The sequence below is a fragment of the Coptis chinensis genome, unplaced genomic scaffold, assembly GCF_015680905.1.
Source record: "Coptis chinensis isolate HL-2020 unplaced genomic scaffold, ASM1568090v1 utg1929_pilon_pilon, whole genome shotgun sequence".
Taxonomy (NCBI): domain Eukaryota; kingdom Viridiplantae; phylum Streptophyta; class Magnoliopsida; order Ranunculales; family Ranunculaceae; genus Coptis; species Coptis chinensis.
In genome coordinates this window covers 121,759-144,969 of record NW_028238118.1, presented here as the reverse complement: position 1 = coordinate 144,969, position 23,211 = coordinate 121,759, and the positions used below count along the sequence as shown (strand labels likewise).

Below are 23,211 nucleotides of genomic sequence, written 5' to 3'. Positions count from 1 at the left end.
ATATATTAGGGAAAAAAACTGCCTAGCACCTAGCCCATCTAGGCACTGCCTAGAAAGCCTAGACACTAGGTGCTCTCCCACCGCCTAGCGTTTTTTAGAACATTGCATGTAACTTGGATGTTGATCGCGTTTTGATTACCATTAAACAATATATATGCAAACAAGAACCCGTAAATGAATATGGTATTATTTTTATTGCCTAACATGTTTTAAATGAGATCACTAACTCTTTGATGTTGGCAGAGTTCAATCCCCATCGCTCTAGTTGGTATCATCACCCAAATATTTTACCAACTTTGCTAGTTGGCACCTGCGAGTATGTTATGATTGCATTGTTTCGATATATAACCGCTCATTTTGGAATTCATAAGAATAAAAATAACTTTGGGTGGAATATGTTTGCGATCACCTTCTGCACACATATAATTGTCTTCTTTTAACAAAATTTCTAAATAGATAATAACATTCTCAAATCACAGTAACTGACAAACTCACTAATCGTTTATAAGTAGGAGACCCGGCCCATAACTATGTCGGCTTCAGCACAACACAATAACATATTGCTAAGAATGAAGAATACGATCAATCAGTTTATACCAATAACATGTTATAATCTTCACAAGTACAAGTTAACGTTCGATCACTTCGTGGTGACAAATTAAACTTGGATTGGACACTGTGGTTGCCAAAAAGGGGTTGGCTACTTTTTCAATCAATTATTTAACTACACTCTACATACTCGTGACGAATTATTACATGGCGTTTTACATCTTACTCCGTCTCCTAACTCGTCACTCTAGGCATGATAGTGATTCGGCCAAGATGAATTGCATTGAGGTTTGTGTCCTCAAATAGCCCGACCAAATAAGCCTCAGCAACCTCTTGCAAAGCAGCAACAGCAGAGCTCTGGAAACGGAGATCAGTCTTGAAATACTGAGCAATTTCACGGACAAGGCACTGGAAAATGGAAGCTTCCTTATTAAAAGCTTAGTACTCTTCTAGTACTTCCTGATTCCCATAAAGACTCGATATTGTTTCGGCAACAATCTACTTCAACACAGCGAGAGCAATATGATGAAGAAAGCACTAAGGAACATAAGAAGATTCAAAGTTAGGAGAGACGAGACTGAACCAAGGAGATGATTGCCTACGTACCCAAGAATCTTTCGAGGATGAATTTGTAATCTTTGTAAATATATGTACTTACATTTTTCATACCCGAGTGTTTAAGGGATTACTCGGTGAATCTTCAATTAGACACCTTAATTTTATAAGAACAGAGGATAATACTAGTTCATTGATTTCTCGACCTATTCACTTGTTAATTCAGTTTCATGCTAGATATAATTGGACGAGATTTTTACAAGGAACGAAGAATCAATGGAAAGTAGAGAGTTCTCATTGAACGAGATAAACCCTAATTAAAAAGTATCTCGACACAAATCATATTAAAACGAATACTATAACATCTCAACACAAATCATTTCTTTTGAAATTTCGACATATTCTTCTTTGTATTTTTAACATTTTTAAGAATGTGCATAACTGCATATCATCTATAATTCTATATAAATGATAGCCTATACATCATGAGCCCTAAACCCTAAAACCCTAAACCCTAAACCCTAAACCCTAAACCCTAGAAAATCTGACAAAAGCAGAGACTAAAATTTCACATTTGCTAGATACTCACCACTGTAGTAAAGGTAGTTAAGGTAGTTATATTTGGTTTCATGTCAGGAGCTTTGAACTTTATGAAAGCGCCCTTGCTGCCCATTTGTGTCATGAAATGAAAGAGGAAGTTAAGTACAAGTGTACAACTAGTGAACTTAAATGAAATTTTAGGCTAGTACATGGGGGCTTCCAGTAATTCCAATTCCTCAGCCTGACAAGGCATCCCGCCATTCCCACACCATGCAATTTGGTATTTGCTTCCTCAGGCTTTCCCACCAAATTTTCCAGAGACATCAGCCCATTAATGTTTACAGATCATGCAGGTCTTAATGTAAACTTTAATTATAATCACAGAAAGCTACACCAGCTTATAAAGTTCCATTCGCTCTGGTTAGACTCCCATGTTGAAAGTCATCGGAGCTCTTTTTTATGTTGCCACCTCTGCTTGGTTTGCTGTTGGATTGTGCCAAAAAGACGGATCAATCTGTAGTTTCAATCTCCCTTGGTGCCTTGGTTCGTCTTATTGAAGTAGGAGACCATCAATTTAGCGACAGTGATTGGGATACGCTACTGAAAACCATAAGGTAAATTTGTGTTTGTGTGTGCTATATTCTGCGCTACTGTTGATTGTATCTCACATTCTTATTTGAGGAATTCTTCATACACAAACCTGTGTGTGTAGTCAGTCTGCTGTATTCTGCAATACTGTTGATTGTATCTTATACTCTTATTTAAGGGATGCTTCATACACAACTCAACCTGTGGAGCTTCTCAATTCATTGGGCTTTGATAGCTCTAAGAACCATATATTGCTAATGAAAGATTCCGGGGTCAACGTGGGCGAAGGTCATCATCATCAGCCTCATAACGGTGACAATGGAAAGATCCTCAATCAGGCATTCCCACGTATTGATAATCAAAGTCCTGGAAAACATCCTACCACTTCATACCAACCAGATGGTTATCAAAACATTGAGGTGCATTCAAACTTGGAGGAATCTCAAGGTTAGCGACTTCAACCTGAATTCTTGATTGCGTACCTGCACGAATGATGGGTGCTCGATCTATCTTTGAAATATCTACTAATTAGTAAAATGTGTTACTCATCCTCTTCCAATTTATTTCCGGTGTGCCATCACCATCAGGACGAGGTCAAAAGACCGCTGAAGCTGGTGATCTGCAACGGACTCAAACATTAGGACAAAGGATTATGGGTAATATGATGGACAACCTTTTAGTCACAAGTCTAACCTCTAAATCGAGGAGTCGTCCTTCAGATGCTTTGGTACCATCTTCTCCTGTCAAGGTATTGGGTGTGTTGATTATCAACTTTGGTCTTGTTTGCATTCTAGTCAAACACAAAATTTTCCCTCCTGATTTTTTCCAGACTAGTTCTTTTTCTGGCAGCTGTCACAGAATGTACAGTTTCAAGAAACACCTGTTCTTTCTCCAAATTGGCCTTCATCAATTTGATTATTTCACTCGTCTTCATTCTTGGGGTGTATGCACAGTACTGTGGAGTGTGGACTTAGTAGGCTCATTAGGCTGTGCCTGCCTCAAGTTAGACCTTCGTTTCTTCGAGAGGTTGAGAATTTGAGATTGAGTTAGCACTCCAGCCATATATTTGGGCTATTCTTAGGTGTCTCCTCATAGTTAGATAAACCTCCTCGTAGTTTGGGCTTTGAGACAGAGTAGCTGTCATTGATCAACAAGTCTGGAGGCGAGTGTGAATAACCTTGAAGAAGGATATTGAGGTATAGGTTGAGTTTACGGCAGTTCTAATTGACTTGTAAGTTTGTTTTGTTGAATGTCTTAGTCATGCTCGTGTGGCCGAGATTGAGACTAAAGCCTTGAATGGCTTAACAACACTTTGAAGCACTATTTGGTGATATTCTTATGAGTGCCTAGGTGTAATACATGCTTTCTCGGGATCACTTGACCTAGATGATGTTGACATGCGCAGTAAGTTTGACAGTGAATGGAGACCCTAGAATGTGCTTTTGAATATACTTAAATTGGTTTTAGTCAAGACAGGTAAAAAGTTCTAACAGTAATGTTGAAACCAATATGGTCAAACTTGGTTTACCAATTATCTTGCCATGTGGGAAAATGGGATCGGTCCTGCATATGGTGGGTATTGATCAGCCCTGTTTTTGAGTCGTTTTTATGCTGGATTATTGGCCTTTTCATTTCACCTTGGTGATCTTAAATAGATTGGTAAGGTCTCTTAAGTACTCGGTAACTTATTTTTAAGGCTTGTTCCCTTTAGTTTTGAATCTATTAGAGATTTGCCGGGTCAAGGTCTGTGGTTTCTGAAAAGGCATCGGTGTTAAGTACAGACCGAGAATCACTCAACTACTCAAGAACCCCATACTTGGATGGAACCTAAGTAATGTGGGTCTAAACTCCTAGGCCAAGTGTTCACCCCTTGGGCTACGAGCCTTTCCAACATACCCTCAAGGACACAATCTTGGTGTATCCAAGTCCCCCATCCCTATAGGTGCTGCTACCCTACACCTCCAATAGCGTTCCTACTCAACCACCCCCATGAGAAGTGTGATGGATATCTGAAAATGCTTTCATGCAAGTACAATATTGCTCGTCTCTTAAGAACTTTGGCATTTGAGATAGAACCCGAGTATCTGACTGAGGTGGATCTAAAATTCTGGCGCAGCCTTCACCCCTTTAGTCCACACCATAGTCCGGGATTTGTAATTGTCACATCTCAGGCGTATACTGGCCCAAATGACCAGTAATTAAGCTTATTGCATGGTTAGACTGTAGATTGGCCCTTGAGGTGACCGCTATTTTGTACGTGATTTTGATCTATTCTATTATGTTTTTCAGATAAAGAATACAATACAAGACTACTAGAGTAAGAGATTTAGCTAGCTAATACTTGCAGGAGTTCTTATTGCGTGGTTTTGAAAATATTTGTGCTTTGTGATATATATATGATTAGTATGCTATTTAGTAAGTTATTTTGTTTCTTTGTTTGATACATTTGCAGCTAATGACGGTGATTTATTTTTTATTTTTTATTTTTTATTTTTTAATATTATATTTATTTATTTATTTTTCTGTTATTGATTGTATGCCCTCAAAGATTCCTGATGCCATCGAATCTGATCTGAAGAATGAGGAGGAAAGTTCACTGTGGGGAACAGTTAGAGGCAAATGCATCACTCAGCTTCTACTTCTAGGTGCCATTGATAGTATTCAGGTGCTTATCAATTTTCCACTTGAGCCTGGCGTGGTGGTATTTCTATCCATTTCGATTCGGTTCAAGTAGTTGACAAAATTAACATTATCGGCTCCATGTAACTTGGACCTTCTATTACTTGTATTACTTATTTGCTACATGCAAGTAGGTATGCTCTTGTTTGGATCAGCATTCACAAATTTGTTTGATTTCACAAGTCTTGTGAAGCAGAATACACTGTGTTTCAGCCGCAACATTCCAATAATAATAACATGTTCTTGCTGAGACATTTCATCCTTTAGAGCATTTTGGGAGCATTCTTAATGTTCTATTCTGGAACATTGAAATACTGCTTTATCTGTTTGAAATATTCTGAAAAAAACATAGTTTTCCCGCTTTGAGTCCAGTAGTCTAACCATAGCAAGGTTCAGGGCTGAAGAAGAAAATTTGTAAAAAGAGTTAAATAAAAAAGAGAAGAAAAATGAAAAATTTAAGTTGTTGTATTCACTTACCGGACACTGGAGTTTAAGAGAAATGGTTTGTAAATGCAGAAGAAATACTGGAGCAAACTGAAGGCCCAACAGAAGATCGCCATAATGGACATTTTGCTTTCAGTTCTAGAGTTTTCTGCTTCTTACAATTCATATTCCAGTCTCAGAATACGTATGCACTACATTCCTGCTGAAAGGTAGGCAACATATGCATATCTAGATTCACTTGCTTTCTTTCATTATTTTCTAATTTCCACAATCTTCAGGTCAGGCCTCTGAATCTTCTTCGCCGAGAATTAGCAGGAACTAGCATTTATTTGGATATTTTACAGAAGACAACTTCAAGCTTTACTACTAACATTGAGAATCCAGTGGAGAGGAATGCTTCTGTTGGTTTAGATATGACCTCCGTTAATGGTAGAAATTATAGTAAAAATATAAATGCAGATGAGAAGCTCGAGGGCATAGCCAAGAGAAACTAGTTTCTTTCTGTGGACAGATACTGAAGGAGGCGTCTGATCTCCAATCTGGCACAGGAGAGTCTGCTAATGTCGACATTCATCGACTACTGGAATTACGTTCTCCAGTTATTGTTAAGGTATATTTTTCCGTCAGAAATCTACTAATTTTTTTTATATAGCTCTTGCTACATATCTAGTGTGAAATCTGAACTAGTTTTGATGCACTTTTGTTCTTTTAGTTCTTGTTACTTCTTTCTATATCTTTTTCTCCATTATTACTCGAGGAACTCTGGACTTTACTGAGATAACCATCGTGGTCTAAGGTTTTTTAATGTGTGGGTTTTATACCACAATAATGGCTAGGTGGCCACAGAATGGATATGCATTTGGTTATGCTATTTTAGGCTTTGCTCTAACCGAAGCTATTACTTTGTTTGCCCTAATGATGGCATTTTTTATCTCATTCGTATTCTAGGAAGGAGATATTCTAGTTCGTTTTTGTAGCTTTCTTTCTCCCAGTTGTTTCTCTTCTTTCTTTTTTAGTTTAAAGATTCGAATTTGTTTTTTGTGTTATTGTTATCAATGTTAGAAGAAGCGAAATTAATAGGTGCCGGAAGGGGAGTCAGCCAAAAAGAAATAAGAAATAAAATGTCTGAACATGAAGTCATAGACTTTTTATTGTTGGGAAGTCGGCTTTGGCTTATCTCTTATAATCGCCCGTAACCTTCGTTTTTCTCACCTTAGTCAACTAACGAGAGAGGCTGCAGAGGAGGCGGTCGAAGAACAGGCAGATGAAGTCGTACTAGGGGTGCTACTTGACCGCCTGGAGGTGCTTTTGAGAGAAACCAGCTGCGACCTTTGGAGGGAAGGTTATTGCAATTTAGTTTTGTTTCACCTATTCACTAGATATGATGATTTTGATAGCATTCTCCACTCATATCATGATCTAGTGAGAAATGGGGTTCAGTCTGAGATTTTTTACCGCGGATTAGATGTGGTAAACGGGTTGTACATACAGGAAATGCAAGCGCAGTTTCTTGACAGAGTCATTGCCCAATCCCAATATTGGGCAATGTGGTTTTTTTAAGATTTTCGGTTGTTTATTTCGTTTCGGTCCAACTTCTTTTTCGGCATAGTTGAGGGCGCAAAGAATAGAAAGAAGAAGCCTAAAATGAGGCCCCGTGCCATTGCGGCTACAGGGGGTAGGGAAGTGGGCTGTGGGTCCCTATCAAAGAGGTTCTTGAAGCTATATGAGAAAAGTCAGCAGCGGTATCAATTTTCTGTCTTATTGTTCGATAAAACCTTTACAAGGCACGATCAATAAGAATGAAAGAAGCTCTGCGGCTGGGGCCCTGCCCATAGGCCTGCCTACCGATACCGATCTCCGGGCTTATAACCAACCTAGGCGCAGAGAGTCACGGGAGCACAACCCGTGACAGGAACAACGGCGGGAGAAAGAGCAAGGGTGTACGGAGTCACTGAACACCATAAGGAGAGCGACTAATGAAGTTAGTAGCAGAGGTGAAGGCCTCCGAGTAAGCAGTTTCTTTTATCGAATCATGACCAGCATCAGAGCACCAACCAGAAGTAGCAGCAAACAAGCAACGGACTGAGCGCCCAAAACTAGTAAGGCGCGTTAGCGATCCATTTTCTTGCTATAGATAGGGGTGTTTTCTTGCTGGGTGTAGTTCCAGTTGTTCCGGTTCGAGCAAATACATTGAATTTCGAAAGCCATTACTATCTCGCCCAGATAAAGATCCTTTTCTCGTGCCAGGTGCCAGAGTTTACCTAGTACTTTAAGTTCCATATCTGGTTGACCGAGTCAAAAGTGAATCTGGGTGCTGGGGAGTAAGCAGATCCCGTAGTCAATCCAATTCCAGTGTCAGTTCAAGACCGAGTTGGAGTTTTTTCAGTCCCTATAAAGGTGGTTTCGTCATTGCCTGCTGCGCCGCACATCTATATACATAAATCAAGTTTGTGCCTTGCCAAACAAACTATTGAATCCCCCAGCCAAAGCACCAGTCCCATCAGCTGAAGCAAAGGCATTAAGGGCAGGGGCACAGCCACCATAGACAGAGGTTACAGTAGTGGCATAGCCAGCACCAGTAACAAGACCAGTCAACCCACCAGCATAACTATCAGTATCAGTAGCAGCATAGGAAGCAAGGGTAGATCCAGTCGAAAGACCAGTAGCATTAGTAGCTAAGATGGCTACTTTTTAAGTGAAGCATAACATGTACTGTAGCATATTAAGTGCCTATAATAATACCTATAAGCAAAGGCAGAGACAGTAGCATAGGCGGCATAAACTAGGGTTGTAGAACTTTTATTTTCAAGTTCTTGCTTATTCATACCCAAATCCAGTAGTGTATCCAGTACCAGATCCTTTTGAAGTACCATACGCACCATCAATAGTATCAGCAGCATCTGTAGCTAAGATAGAAGTATACCTAGTATAAGATCCAGTAGTTCCAGCTTATCTACCAATAGCAAAGGTATCTATCGGTAACACCAAGAACAAAGGCAGGAACATAGGCATAAGCAAAGCCATAAGTATAGGTACCTAGTAGAGGATTAACAACTCAATTCAAATAAATAAAGAAATTAATAAATAGAAAGAAAGGCTTTAAGAAACGACGACTTAATAAAGTCGAAATCAATGCCCTTCTTTTTCCTCCCACCCTGGCGCTTGCTTTGTCTCTGCCTATGCTCTAGCTACCCACTATGCTCCAGCTGCTTCCATCTTTGCTCCAACCTTTACCTCTGTGGGATCCACTGGCATTGGTTCTCGAACTGCAACTGGGAAATGGAACCAAAAACTCTGCCTTTGCCGCAGGCTCTGCTGCGAGATCCGGTACTCGAATTGGCTCGGATGTTGGAACAAGCTTTTGAGCTCCAACTGAATCTGAGTAAACGAGGACAACTGGGTATGCAACCAACTATATCGGAGATATAAGGGTTGCACTTCCGCTTATGGTAACTGAACTTGGTAACAAAACTCTTTCCCGGCAAGCATCTCCAACATTTCCTTCGGGCAAGTTCAGCTATAGTTGGGAAAGGACCAACTACTTTATGGGGATGCCCGTCTTGAACTTATAATTGATGTATGATAGAGCCTCCAGCGTATAGGCCTATCTCGCTTGGACTCTTCTCACGAATTGGATTTGAACCAATATTGCCCCTTTCGGGTGACTTCTCCGTTAGTCGATTGTGACAACAAAAAGAAAGAAGAGAATAAACTGGAAGTTGCCGATGGTTACTTGCTTACCAAGCTATCCTGTATGGCCCAGTTTGACAACAATAAGACGCCGCCGGTTTACCCGCTTTCCTTTCGGTCAGCGGCCCCTCAACCGCTTCAGGGGACTTTCTCTCAATTCATACATAGCATAATCCAAGCGAAATCCAATCCACTTAATGAAAATCTTTACTTGAAGATCCTAGAAAACGAGAGACAAGAAAACATCTTTGATTACGATTAAAAGGAACAATCTAAAATAGACCAAGATCCAATTTCGGGTCATTTCTTGGTGAACATGATCTGCCATAATCTCTTCGATCCCTTCATTTATGTGCCAGAATACAGAGAGATTTGGTAGGGAAGTGGAAGAGACTTTTTTGTATATGAGAATCAAAGGGAGTGGGAAAGCTGCAGTAATTCTTTTGAAAAGCCCGGTTCTCTTTGTCTTCGAGCTTTCATTCCTCAATCCACTTCTTCGTTCCTTCATATACCTCCCCACCAATAGATAGAGACAAATGGGAATAACCGAACCACGTCTACAAAATGGCAGTACCATGCAGCTGCTTCAAAGCCAACGTGATGCTCCTTGGTCAGATGACCAAGATATTGGCGAATACCACATATGATCGAGAAAAGAGTACCTATAATCACATGAAAGCCAGTTGCTAAGGAAAAGGTAGAACCATAAATACTATCCGAAATAGTGGAGGGTGCTTGGTAATATTCCATTCCTTGAAAGCCAGTGGATACTAGAGCCAGTGAAACAGTAGCTACTAAAGTGTAAACTGCTCGTTTTTCCTTCCCCGCGAGTATAGCATGATGAGCCCAAGTTACGGCAACTCCGGATGAAGGGGGGAATAGGGGTATTAAGAAAAGGGATTTCCCGAGGATCTAAAACTCCAATCCCTTTTGGGGGCCAAATACCTCCGATCTCTACCGTAGGTGCCAAAGAAGAATGAGAAGAAGCCCGAAAAAGAGCAAAAAGGAACATAACCTCCGATATGATGAACGGAATAGAACCATATCGAGGTCCTAATTGTACGACTTTGGTATGATGTCCTTCCAACGTGGATTCACGTAGAACATCGCGCCACCATACGAACATGGTATATAGGATAAATATGAGGCCAAAACTTAGAAGTGTTGCACCCCCCAGAAATGGGTGCATGTACATCACACCTCCTACGGTGGTTGCCAAAGCTCCGAGTGAACCCCAAATAGGCCATGGACTTGGATCTACCAAATGATAATAATGCCTCTGAGATTCAATCATAAACCACTTTGCCTCGGTTGTATGTAAAACCCCCCCTTCACCACCCCCACCCCTAAAAGTGGTAAAGAAGGGATGGGGTCTCATTTTCTTTCTATCTAATAGGACAAACAAATAGGAAGAGATGGTTCTTTCATTGCATTGATAGAAGTTTAACTAGAAAAAGAAAGACTCTATTACTTTTTTTATCAACAATCGTTGGTTTGACCATTAATAAGATAGACAAGAGCAGCAATAAAGTGCTCTGTTCCACTGGTATCCAGTTTAAAAAAGTCAATTGTAAAAGCCCGGGAGGGGGGGAAGAGTATCCGCTTTAGTGCCCCGGGGCGTATGTCCTTTAGTTCCCCGGGGAGGGAGAGTATGTCACCAGCTCGTTGAATTTAGCTCTATCCATGAATCGCTTTGTCTGAGTAATCCCTAAACAATGGGGCCACGCCCTCATTATGGGACTTTGCCTTATAAACACTACTCATTAGTCTTTTCTCTCCAATGTGGGACTAAACTTAAACAACTCCCACCACAAAGTCACTCACCACTTGTTTGATTGAAAAGAACTCAACAACAAAGAAATCCGGCCTCAAGTTGACGTACAATGCAGCCCCCCAACTGCTCAGTTGCAACATAAAACTCCCTAGATTTGTCAGTAACCAAGACTTAGCAATGGCGGTTGGTGGAAGCTGGTAGAGGGGGCATATCTTACGTCAAGGGATTTCAAGCTGCTGCCACCAAAGATGCCCCAGCTGACTGCTGCCGCAAGCTACGTCAGTGTGTGTCGTGTTGTTGTGTAGACTAATGAGTGGTGAAGTGATTTTTGCGCGATGGTGGTGTCACACTTTGTGTTAACTTGGTGTTAACTTGGTGTTAGTTGGTGGATGGTGGTAGAGGGGGGGATATCTTACGTCAAGGGATTTCAACCGCTCAACTTACAAACTTCACGAATGTTCGGGCTTCACTTCCTAAGTTCGGGGATTTTGGGGCAGGAGACTCATTTGGGAATTCAATGAAAGAGCTCGTCCTATCATTTTTAGAATAAGATGTTTATCAAGGTCAGTCTATTAAACAAAGATTGGATTCCCGCCCTTAGAATTCAACTATAGCTGCCATACTTACTTCACTTACTTGCTTTACTTGCTTCTTGGAATACAAATTATGGGCTATTCAAAGCATCTATACAAATCAAACCTTGCGTTCACGGACCTCCATCTCCATCCCGATTCGATTCGGAGCCACAGATTATCAAAATGGCTGCTTCACCCCAACCTCCTGTGCTCACTTCCCTTGTCTTTCTTTCTGTCCTTTACGCGCGGTTAAATCGCAGCTCAGCTCACCCGTTATCGGAGAAAGAAACAACTCATTTCAGCAAATCAAATAGGCTATTCGTGTCAAAGGATAGCCGGCCATAGGGAAGGCTGCTCATAATATTCCATTGCCCAAAACTAGATGAGAATAAAGCTCATCCTTCACGGTTTCTCTAAGTAATGTATACCATACTTTCTTGGATAAGCAATCCGGTTTAATATGATTAGTTCAAAAGCGGTAGCAAAACAAAAGGGTTAGAATTCCTTCTTTATCGATCCACCACTATCTCACTGTTCACCTCAACCGTAGCCCAAGAGAGCTCATATCAAGGATAGGATCAACGCCAACTACCTCGGCGCTTGACGTGCCGAGCAAGGCAGGGAAGTTTATGGGTAGGAGAATTACAGGGCTATCAAGTGCCTCCAAGAAGAGTGACACCAACACCCCAGTAACAGGTGTTCAACAAAATGGAACTGCGAAGCAAGCTTAGCCATTGTACATACTTTAATTGCATCCAGTACATATAAACTCTGCTTTGTCTGCCTTTGTATTTCAGAGGGATTTGTAATTTTTTTTATGGAATATCCTTCCCAACTTTGGATTCATTAACTTGTACCTAATTTTCCCCCCCGCTATATTTCATGCTCACAATTCTAGTATCTGCACTCCAACTTATGCAGTAATGCTACATGATTGTTATTGTGCTGCTGCCGATTCTTTTTGGAGTATAGTGTGAAATGTGTAACGGTGTTGCGTTCAATGCAAGGACTGCCTAATGAAGTGGCCCACTGTTGTGGTCATAATATGATGCTGTGTGCTCCTAATGCGCTGCTGCTGCTGCTGCGTCACATGTCCTCATACTGCTCCTACCTCCTTTCTTCCACCTGCTACCACCTTTGCTGCTGGAGTGCTCGACCTCCTGTTTGCCTGCTTCTATTTCCCTGCTGCTGCTACTACTTCTTTCTTGTCATGTAATGTATTGGCGTCAGCAGCTCTCTCACCCAATTTGTAATATAACAGAATTCACTCACAATTCTCAATACACTGTTGTCTCTCTCTCTGTCATACATTCATATCAATTTGAATTGGACAAGGAACTTAAATCTGTGGTAGAATGGCCTTCTATTCAATTAACAGATTCTAACATGCATAGGGCTCTAGACTTGATGAAAATTGGTGTAGATTCAGTTACTTTAAATGCTGGTAAGCATGACAAGGAAGTGCAGTTTCCGTGTCTTAGTCATGTTCAGTGTGTAGCAGCTCTCGAGGGCATAGGGATTGCAGTAGGAGTTTCTTGGACAAATACATTAAGGCATATCCAACCTTCTTAGAACTTGTTCTCACCTCAGCTAGGTTGCATAGAACCTATTTTGGAAACTTAAATTATGAAGAAGCACTTCGTAAGTGGCCTAGGGAAATCCACGGAGTTCATTGCATCCGAATCGGTATGCTCATTCTTGCCATGGGTGAGTGGAGGGTTGGATTTTGCAAGACAACTAATATTACACTGGTTTGAATCTGTTTGCAAAGGTGATTGTCTTCAAAATGGAGAACTAGATCTCATGGAGGATGATTGCTTTTATGGCTCATCAGAATCTTCTTCTCCAAAACCTCATGTTTGTTTTACGCACTTTGACTCTAAAGATGAGCTTTTTGGGTTCCTTAATCTCTCACTCTTGCAGAAAGATAAACTTAAAGCGCACTTGGTGATAGATAAAACATTAAAAATTGCCGGTCTAGAGTATTTTGAGCATTGTGTGAGAGAGCATGCCATTTTTAGTCTCTCTCGTGCATTGGTCCCAGTTGATGATGCATGTGGCAGTGGGATATTGAGCCTTCTTAATAGATATATTTAGTTGATTCACGTGTTTTACCTGTCTCTTAGCCTTTGTCTAGAAAATTTTGCCAAGGCATTAGAAAGCCAAAGATACGACAGCTAATCAGCAACATATTGGGTCCAATTCCAAACAATTATTTTCTGATCAATTCAGTCCTGGAATCATGCTATGGTCCATCTCTTCTTCCCGAAAACTATGGTGATCTAAAAGATCTAGTTCACTTTGTCGAGACTCTTATGGACTTATTTCAAGCAACTATTCATTAGCCTTTGCAGTTTGTAAATTGACGACTGTCAAATATGTTTCCAGTGGCATTGCATCTGCTAATGTTTCTTTCTGGGCATGCTCACTCCTGGTGAATTCGATCTATCAGGCTTACCCAGTAGCACCAGAGCATACATGGGTAGAGGTGTCTGGTATATTGAGTAATCTAGTCGAAGCCCAGGGTATGTTTGAGAGCTTCCATCAATGTGCTTTGTCAGTATATCCTTTTTCTGCTAAGCTTTTGGACATCCTATTATAATTTTCTTAAGAAGAAGACAGAAAGTGGGACTTCAGTTGTACAATATAGCAAAGGAAAGAGGTATTAAAGTTGAGTGACTTGTGAACAATTTTAGGTGCTAGGAGTATGCACTTACACGCCAACCTTTGCCTTTGGCAATTGGGATACTGCATGATTAGGGAAAATAAACATGTATATGAAGGTGAACTAATTCTAGTCAGAGACATATTAGCACGGGGTCAACTGATTCTTTTTCCAAAGAGGTTAATTTAGGTTACGCTTGCCAGTTTTGTAGTCTAACAGATTTGATGCACATACGTGGATTGCGGCCTACAGAAGTCCCAAGTGTTGTTGGTACAGTTATACAAGTTTGGTCTCTTTTGTTTTTGTATAGGTACATCATTTCTTTTACATGAGTTTCATGTTGTAATCTTGATAGAAATGATAGGCGATTGTTGTACTGTGCTTCTCAGAGCAGTGTAACTTATGTTATATATGAAAAAATAGCTTTGTTTTAACAAATATACAAATGTTAAGAAACATAATTCTAGCCTGTTATATACCTGTATCCACTAAAAAGTTTGAAAATACACAAGTGCTTCATTCACATTTTGATAAATGGCGAACGGCAAAGAGAGCATGGAGTTTGATGCAGAAAATGCTCAACTGGCTTGTGTAGAGGACCAGATGACAGTTTCGTTGCAGCTGATTTTTGTTGGTTGTTCCTTATTTTTCTCAGCACACGTACATGACACCCAAACGTATGGGAGTGACTATGTATGTATCTTAGTGTAGATGTATGATCTTATTCTGGAATTTTGATATCAACAACAAATGTAGTATTGTAGTCTAAAACAAACACTGTAAAAGTGTAATTCGAAACTATGTACATCGGAATTCTTCAATTTTTTGTTACATTTCTTTTACTGTGTTTTATCCCTTTAAAAATATACCAAACTGAAATCTCTACTGGATGGTCAAATCTAAAACAATACAAATAGCTTTATATGACTCTGAACCTTGTACCGTCATGTAGGGATTGGATCGTTCTTAAGTTCTCTTCTCTAAAGCACGGACGCACCTACCAAAGGGTTGTGTCCGTGTCGGGCGCGATGCCGCGCCGGACACTAAACCGGACACGGGTCAGGACGCGGTCGGGACTAGGATTTTAATTTAAAAAAATATAAAATAAATCAAAATAATACTAAAAAATTCAATTTTTCCGGTTTTTATTTTTTGTAAAACTTATGACATATTTTTAAAGTTTGATTAGGAAATATTAAACTTAATCTTGGGGCTATTTATCTTGAATAGTTTTGAATTTATAAATGTTGATACATTTAATTTAGTTTTTAATGTTCTATTTATATAAAACTAGTAAATGACGTGATATTGCTTTTTTATTTTGGAAAAATTAATGTTTGAGCTTTAATTACAGTCATATGTTTCATTTCTGATTGCAAATAAGTGTGTATGCGGGTCAGAAAATGTATGCAATGTTACTTTAAATGATGTAATAGAAAATTTTGAACAATAAAATAAATTTTAGCTATTAGTGAAAACAAATGAGAGTGGAAAAAAACAAAGGGTTATTTAGACTTTGGTACCACTTTTTACACCGATATTAGAAAATAGTACCATATTTCAAAAAAAATAGGAAATAGTACCACTTCTGTCAGTTGACCGAGTTCACCGAAGTCAAACTGTTTCAATCTGTTCTGATTTTCATAATGTCCACAATACCCTCAGGGTTTTTTAGACTTTGGTACCACTTTTTAGACCGATATTAGGAAATAGTACCACTTCTGTCAGTTGACCAAGTTGACCGAAGTCGCACTGTTCACAAAACATGCATTCCCGAGTTAAATAATTTCACCTCCGGTATTTCGTCCTTTATACTTTCGATATTTACCATGCCAACACCGCCAAATGTTCATTCCGAGAGAGATCATCATCAAGCAAGATCTTGATGGACTATGGAAGTTCTCCTGCATCATTGAAGCATGCAAATCCTCTGAAGGTGTTTCCAGCTCCCTCAAGACCACCAACTATGACTTGCCAGGAAAAACTTGAAAAATTAAAATTGAAAGACAAAGACATGAATACTTACATTGCAAAGCAATCAGAGACATCGACAAAACCTTTGAGGAAATAGTTATCACAGCGGTCAACAACAGCATGCAAGCAACCATCTCTGTCGTTGACATATATGAAACTTCAAACAGTGAATACGATAATATTCAACACAATTCACATCATACGAAGAGAAAGTCCCTACAAGCTAGACCATGCATATAACTCTGTTTACCAAATGAAACATACGTGTGTATCCTACTCGACGATCGTGAAGATTTATTGACTCGACGGCCTTTTCTAAACCATGCACCAGAATGAAGTCTTGCCCTCCCTGGACTAGATCATAGGCATACAATTCCTTTTTAGGCAAACAGAACATGTATAGACAGTCATCTACAATAACACTTCCACCCCGGGTCACATAGCAGTCCTTTCTTATAGGCAAAATTAGATCATATTTCCATAAATGAGTAGATACATCAAAATAACACTCACAAACGCCATTGTATAACACAAGAATCTTCTTCTGTTTTTCATAAACTACGGGTATACCAACCCTACTCTTTAAAAGGTTAATAACCTTTTCAGAAGGATAAGGTAAACCTTCCCACCTATTCGTAGCCGGATCAAAACCTCTGCCCACGGCTCCCCGGTAGAACCGAATGCATAAATTTTCCCATCCAAAACAGTCGTTAAAGTCGAAAACTTGCCACCGTACATTGCAGTGCCCACACTCATACTAGCAGTCTTGCCAAAAGAGGGAGTGTCAATGACACGACAATGATGACGGAATATGATGATATTAAGACAGCTGAGAATCACAGTCAAGACCTCCAATAATATAAACTTTAGAGTCTACTGAAGCACATCTAAATCCATAAAGAAGGAAGCTCCCATAATAAACAAAGGACATTTTTAATTTTACTTTTACTACTACCAGTATCAAAGGTCGGATTTAACTCGTACAAGCGGTAATTACCTTTCATAAACACAACAAAGCACACAGTCATCTCCTCCTTCGCTACGTTGCTAGTTGGGCAGTTAACGACGCGAGGACGACGTTTCTTGGTTTCACTATTGATATTCAATTTTCTCTGCTTCATAAACTTTGATCCTATTCTCAACATCCCAAATTTTTTCCTCATAATATAAACATCTCGTCTCCTTTTGTAACTAAAAGGTTTCTTCTTGATTTAAAAATTCAATTCTTTTGGGAAAAATAAATAAATAGTTCAGAAAGCCCGTGTTCCGGTTGTATCAAGGTTTAGGCCCAGCCCAAAATGATAATACGGCATGTCAATTACACATTTACACGACTACCTTGTCTCTTGATGTTCTTGCCTAAATCTTTTTGTAAAGATGGCAACAGTAGATTCGGAATGAACATTTGGCATGGTAAATATCAAAAGTATAAAGGACGAAATACCGAAGGTGAAATTATTTCACTCGGGCATGCATGTTTTGTGAACAGTGCGACTTCGGTCAACTGACAGAAGTGGTACTATTTCCTAATTTTTTTGAAATTTGGTACTATTTCCTAATATTGATCTAAAAAGTGGTACCAAAGTCTAAAAAACCCTGAGGGTATTATGGACATTATGAAAATCTGAACAGATTGAAACAGTTTGACTTCGGTCAAGTCGGTCAACTGACAGAAGTGGTACTATTTCCTAATTTTTTTGAAATCTGGTACTATTTCCTAATATCGGTATAAAAAGTGGTACCAAAGTCTAAATAACCCAAAAACAAATCAATGTAACCACAGTTATATAAGTACAGGAAACAATGTTTAAAAAATTGTTTATTCATAAATCTATTGCAAGCCTAAGCCTACCTCACATGAGTGCCATTTTCTCCCTTGATTCAAACATCATAGCCTTTAAATGGTTAACCACCAGCGTGGTGATTATACCTCATTAGTAGAAATCTTATTGAACTCGACGAGGCAATCGATTTGAAATCCAAAACTTAAATCTCTGAACATTTTGCTTAAGTACTAATACCTTATTATCCAAGCCTTCCTTTCTTTTCTTGAGTCTTGAATATTGTATGCCTTGAATATTCTATTGTATTACAAACTAAGAAAAATCGGATTTTCTGTGAATTGAAAAAGATAATCGGGGAGTGCATACTATAAATATATCAACAACAACAACAACATTTTCTTTTATTTGAAGAGTATATACAAAAAAAAAAAAAAAAAAAAAATTCAAAAAAATATACTATAAATAAAAAATTAAAAAATAACAACAACAAAAACAACAACATTTTCTTTTATTCGAAGAGTATATACTACAAAAAAACTAAATAAATAAACATCATCATTTTCTTTTTTTCGTAGATTATCCACTACAAAAAAAATAAAAAAAACCATTTAAAAATAAAACAAATCAAAATCTCACAAAAGCAAAGCTAACTAAACTTATTCTGCTCAAATACAGTCGCGTGCAATACTCTATAAGCTTCAAACAGCTTCCACTATTGAAGTTTACGTCATCAATTCAGAATATACGTGTTGGTCTAACTTCCTTGTGAAATATTCTTCCATATGTTATACCTCATTACAAAGCCACGATCTTCGTCTAGGAAATCTGAAGTTAAAAAACCCATCTTGAAAAAATTAGCTTTTCACGTACATACCACGTAGGAGTGTCCAGACAACAACACATGTCTCATTTGGTGTGCTATCTCTTTCATATTGTGTGATATTTGTTTGTTTTCATTGATTGGTGTGATATTTTTAACTTTCTTTTGACATGTTGCATATTGTGCTCGACACACTTTTCGCCGCAGTGTTGGCTGAATTTTTTCTCAAGCTTCACAGGTATTTTCTTTCTTCATCTCTTGACATTTTAAGGAGAAAGCATCCTTCTGTTTGGGGTGGTAAGAACTTGAAGCAAAATTTACACAATTTTTAGGTTGTATATAGCTTCTTTCTGAATAAGTGTACTTAGTGACAAAGTCTTGTTTTCTTTTCTATGATGAAAATTGTCTAGAAATCTCACACTAGTATTCGAATTAGGATTTCTTCTTAGAAACTTAATATAATATGTACGCAATAGTTTTTACATCTTTTCTTGAACATTCATGCACGGAGTATCATTGACAACACATTGTATACATTTTCCATGTTTCAAATACCGACATGATCATGTGAAGGATATTTTATGTGATGCATTTTGGAGGGCTGGAGTACAAGTGAAGAAAGAGGCTCCCGTGAATTTTTTCAATCGATCCGAATGGGGAGGATTAACACTTCGGCTGTGGGATGTATTGGTCTACAGTTGGTTTGAAGGGAAGCATGCGAGTTTTGATGTAACTGGAGCCACTCTGTTGGTAGGGGGCTCGGGAATGGAGCATTTGAGTTGGGAGAAGCAGCTAATAGAGCAGCAACATGGAAGATTTGGAAACACGAGGAGGCTTGTAAAGCTAACCAGCATTCTTTCATTCAGTTCGGTTTCGACACTTTTGGTTTCTTGCCACAACAATCTGTTAAGCTCTTTAAGTGATTGCAGAAAGTTATGGACTGCGACCTAATGACAACTAGTTCTAACGAGTTTGTATTCAAGAGGATAGGATTTGCCGTTCAGAAATGACTTGCATCACAGCTTGTTGCACGCTTGTCCTAATTATTTGTAAAACTCGTTATCATTATCAATAAAATTTCCACTTAAAAAATAACAACAACAACATTTTCTTTTATTCGAAGAGTATATACTACAAAAAAAATAAAAATAAAAAAAAATCTTTTATTCGAAGAGTATATATTATAAATAAAAAAATAAAAAAAATAACAACAACAAAAACAACAACATTTTCTTTTATTCGAAGAGTATATACTACAAAAACTATAAAAAAAAATAATCATTTTCTTTTTTTTTAGTAGATTATCCAAAAAAAAAAAAAAAAAAAAAAAAAAATCCTCTTTCAAAATAAAACAAATCAAAACCTCACAAAAGCAAAGCTAACTGAACTTATTCTGCTCGTGCAATACTCTATAAGCTCCAAACAACTTCCACTATTGATGTTTGCGCCATCAATTCAGAATATACATCTTAGTCTAACTACCTTGTGAAACATTCTTCCATATGTTCTACCTCATTACAAAGCCACGATCTTCGTCAAGGAAATCTGAAGTTAAAAAACCCATCTTGAAAAAATTAACTTTTCACGTACATACCACGTAAGAGTGTCCAGACAAAAGCACATGTCTCATTTGGTGTGCTATCTCTTTCCTATTGGTCTTATTAACGGTCCATGATGTATAATATTGGTTGCTTATATTTTCCTTCTAATTATTTTTCTTTTATTGTTGAGCAGTACAACAACAACTTATCTTTTATCAATCCCAATCTGACTTTCACCTTTTTGAGTAGATGTTTGTTAGTTTCTACATGTGTGCCTGGGATTGGTGATTGTTTCACCTTTACGTTTTAAAAATTATTTTTGAGATTCAATATTAGAAAAGCCAAACAAAAACAGTTGATACTTTTTTTTTTTGAAAAACCGTTGATACAGCATGTGTGTTGTGTTGTAATACACCGTTTTGCTGATAAAATTGGAAAAAAAAAAAAAAAAAAAAAAACTGAATTCTTTGTCCTAAAAATTATACTTGAGATTCCATATTAAAAAAACCACACAAAAATTGTTGATACAGCATGTGTGTTGTAATATACCAGTTTTCTGATGAGATTGGAATTAAAAAAAAAAAAATAAAAAAAATAGTGAACAAAATTCTTTGTCCTAAAAATTATAATTGAGAATTATATTTGAGATTCCATATTAAAAAAAACCACACAAAAATCATTCATACAACACGTGTGTTGTAATCCACCAGTTTTCTGACGAGATTGGAATTAATAAAAAATAAAAAAAATACAGGACTGAATTCTTTGTCCTAAAAATTATACTTGACATTCCATATTAAAAAATCCAAACAAAAATCGTTGATACAACACGTGTTGTAAATGCTCCAATTTGCTAAAAAAAAATGGGAAAAAAGAGAAATGAATTCTAATATATTTTTGGTTGCGTAGATTCGTTTTTAGAAACTTGTGGATCTTTTTAGAAGTTTGTATTGCTTTTCAGAAATCTCTCCATTTGGACTTGAGGCTTGTAATTTTCCAGGTTAGTTTTATACAAAAATTTGCTCACGTTAACGGTCATTGATGAATAATATTGGTTGCTTATATTTCCCTTTGAATTATTTTTCTTTCATTGTTGAGCAGTACAACAACAACTTATCTTTTATCAATCCCAATCTGACTTTCACCTTTTTGAGTACATGTTTGTTAGTTTCTGCATGTATACCTGGAATTGGTGATTGTTTCACCTTTATGTCCTAAAAATTATTCTTGAAATTCAATATTAGAAAAGCCGTACAAAAACTGTTGATCCTTTTTTTTAAAAAAAACCGTTGATACAGTATGTGTGTTGTAATACACCATTTTGTTGATGAAATTGGAAAAATAATAATAATAAAAAAAAAAAATGAATTCTTTTTCCTAAAAATTATACTTGAGATTTCATATTAAAAAAACCACACAAAAATCGTTGATACAGCATGTGTGTTATACACCAGTTTTCTGATGAGATTGGAATTAAAAAAAAATAAAAAATGGTGAACTTAATTCTTTGTCCTAAAAATAATAATTGAGATTCCATATTAAAAAAAAACACACAAAAATCGTTCATACAACACATGTGTGTGTGTGTTGTAATCCACCAGTTTTCTGACGAGATTGGAATTAATAAAAATTAAAAAATAAAAAAAAAATACAGAACTGAATTCTTTGTCCTAAAAATTATACTTGAGATTCCATATTAAAAAAGTCACACAAAAATCGTTGATACAACACGTGTTGTAAATACTCCAATTTGCTAAAAAAAAAATGGGAAAAAAGAGAACTGAATTCTATTATATTTCATACGTCCCTTCCCTTCGGTGTTCCATGTCTTTCTCCAACGATAAAACAGCTTTCCCTGACCTCTTAGACTCCTTTTGTAAAGTGTCCTCATACCTAATGTATTTCTCTACCCGCGGATATAGCTCATGCAAGGTTGCAATCTCGTTCTTTGCAACTGACTGATGCACTCCCGTTCCTGGCCGCAACCCTCGCTCAAACGCGATCACCGCGGTTCTCTCGTCCAGATTCTCGACCTTCAATGTCTCGGCCTTGAACCGACATAGATATTCCTTCACTGACTCCGTTGACCTTTGTCTCACATTGAACAAGGCCGCTATGTCCACCGCACACTTCTTCTGGTGTATGAAATGATATATAAATGCTTGTTCCAACTCTTGGAAATTCTTTATGCTCCCTGCTGGCAACCGATAATACCAGTCCAACTCCCCTCCCTTTAAAATGGTCGGGAACATCATGCATCTCAGCCCATCATATCGTGATTCTTGCCATAGTGGCATCTGCAGCCGGAAATGATGGATGTGATCCGCTGGGTCCCATTTACCGTCGTACCTCTCAAATCTAGGCTGATTAAAACGCTTTGGGACCTCCGACGCCCAGATGACGTCCGCTAAAGGATTGCGGCTTAGCCCAGCCACCACCTGACTAGCTGTTCCTCCCTGACTCTTCGCTTTCTGCTGGTTCGCTTCCCTATCCTTGTCGGTCATCTCTTGCACCTGCTCAATTGTCAAGCCGGTCACCGGGTTTTCAACAAGATTCGGCTCCTCATCCTCCTCTTCAGAGCTATCGCTTGCCTCTCTACCTACGCCTTCCTCGTCTTGTTCTCTCTCTCTTCTCAACCCTTCATTCTCCTCTCTTAACCTCCCAATCACTTCTCTTATGAGTCGCGTCTCTTCTACTTCCGGCTCCTCTCTCATGTCCCCTTCTTCATCAATCATCGCCTCCGATGTCGGTTCCTACACCGCCACTCTCCTCGGTCTGCCTACCCGTTTCTTAGGTGTCATTTCTACTTTGCTTTTGTTCATCGGTCCCCACAGACGGTGCCAAATGTATGAACCTAAAATCTCTCACTCTCTTGTTTTCTCTTTCTTTTCTCTCTTTCTCTCCAATCCGCCCCCTTTTCTCTCTTCATCTCCTTCTTTTTATACCCCTCCCACTTCCTCTCTGTACCGTCCATCTGTCTCCTCATCTGATGGCTCTCCTCTTTACCGTACCACGGCCACGTCCGACCCTTAG

The 23,211-nt window shown here is 38.4% G+C and overlaps 1 protein-coding gene and 1 long non-coding RNA gene across 2 annotated transcripts; both read left to right on the top strand.

Annotated features, from left to right (window-relative positions):
- The first annotated feature begins 1,655 nt into the window (after positions 1–1,655).
- On the top strand, positions 1,656–5,607 carry LOC147473732 (brefeldin A-inhibited guanine nucleotide-exchange protein 5-like). Its single transcript, XM_086587110.1, has 5 exons — positions 1,656–2,258; positions 2,411–2,679; positions 2,820–2,980; positions 4,781–4,897; positions 5,428–5,607. The coding sequence occupies exons 1-5, from the start codon at positions 2,104–2,106 to the stop codon at positions 5,566–5,568; spliced, it is 843 nt and encodes a 280-aa protein (XP_086443236.1). The 5' UTR covers positions 1,656–2,103; the 3' UTR covers positions 5,569–5,607.
- Positions 5,608–5,644: 37 nt separating this feature from the next.
- LOC147473731 (uncharacterized) lies at positions 5,645–12,765 on the top strand. The gene is made up of 2 exons (XR_015210314.1): positions 5,645–5,965; positions 12,316–12,765. It is a non-coding gene; the product is annotated as an uncharacterized LOC147473731 (long non-coding RNA).
- Positions 12,766–23,211: the final 10,446 nt, after the last annotated feature.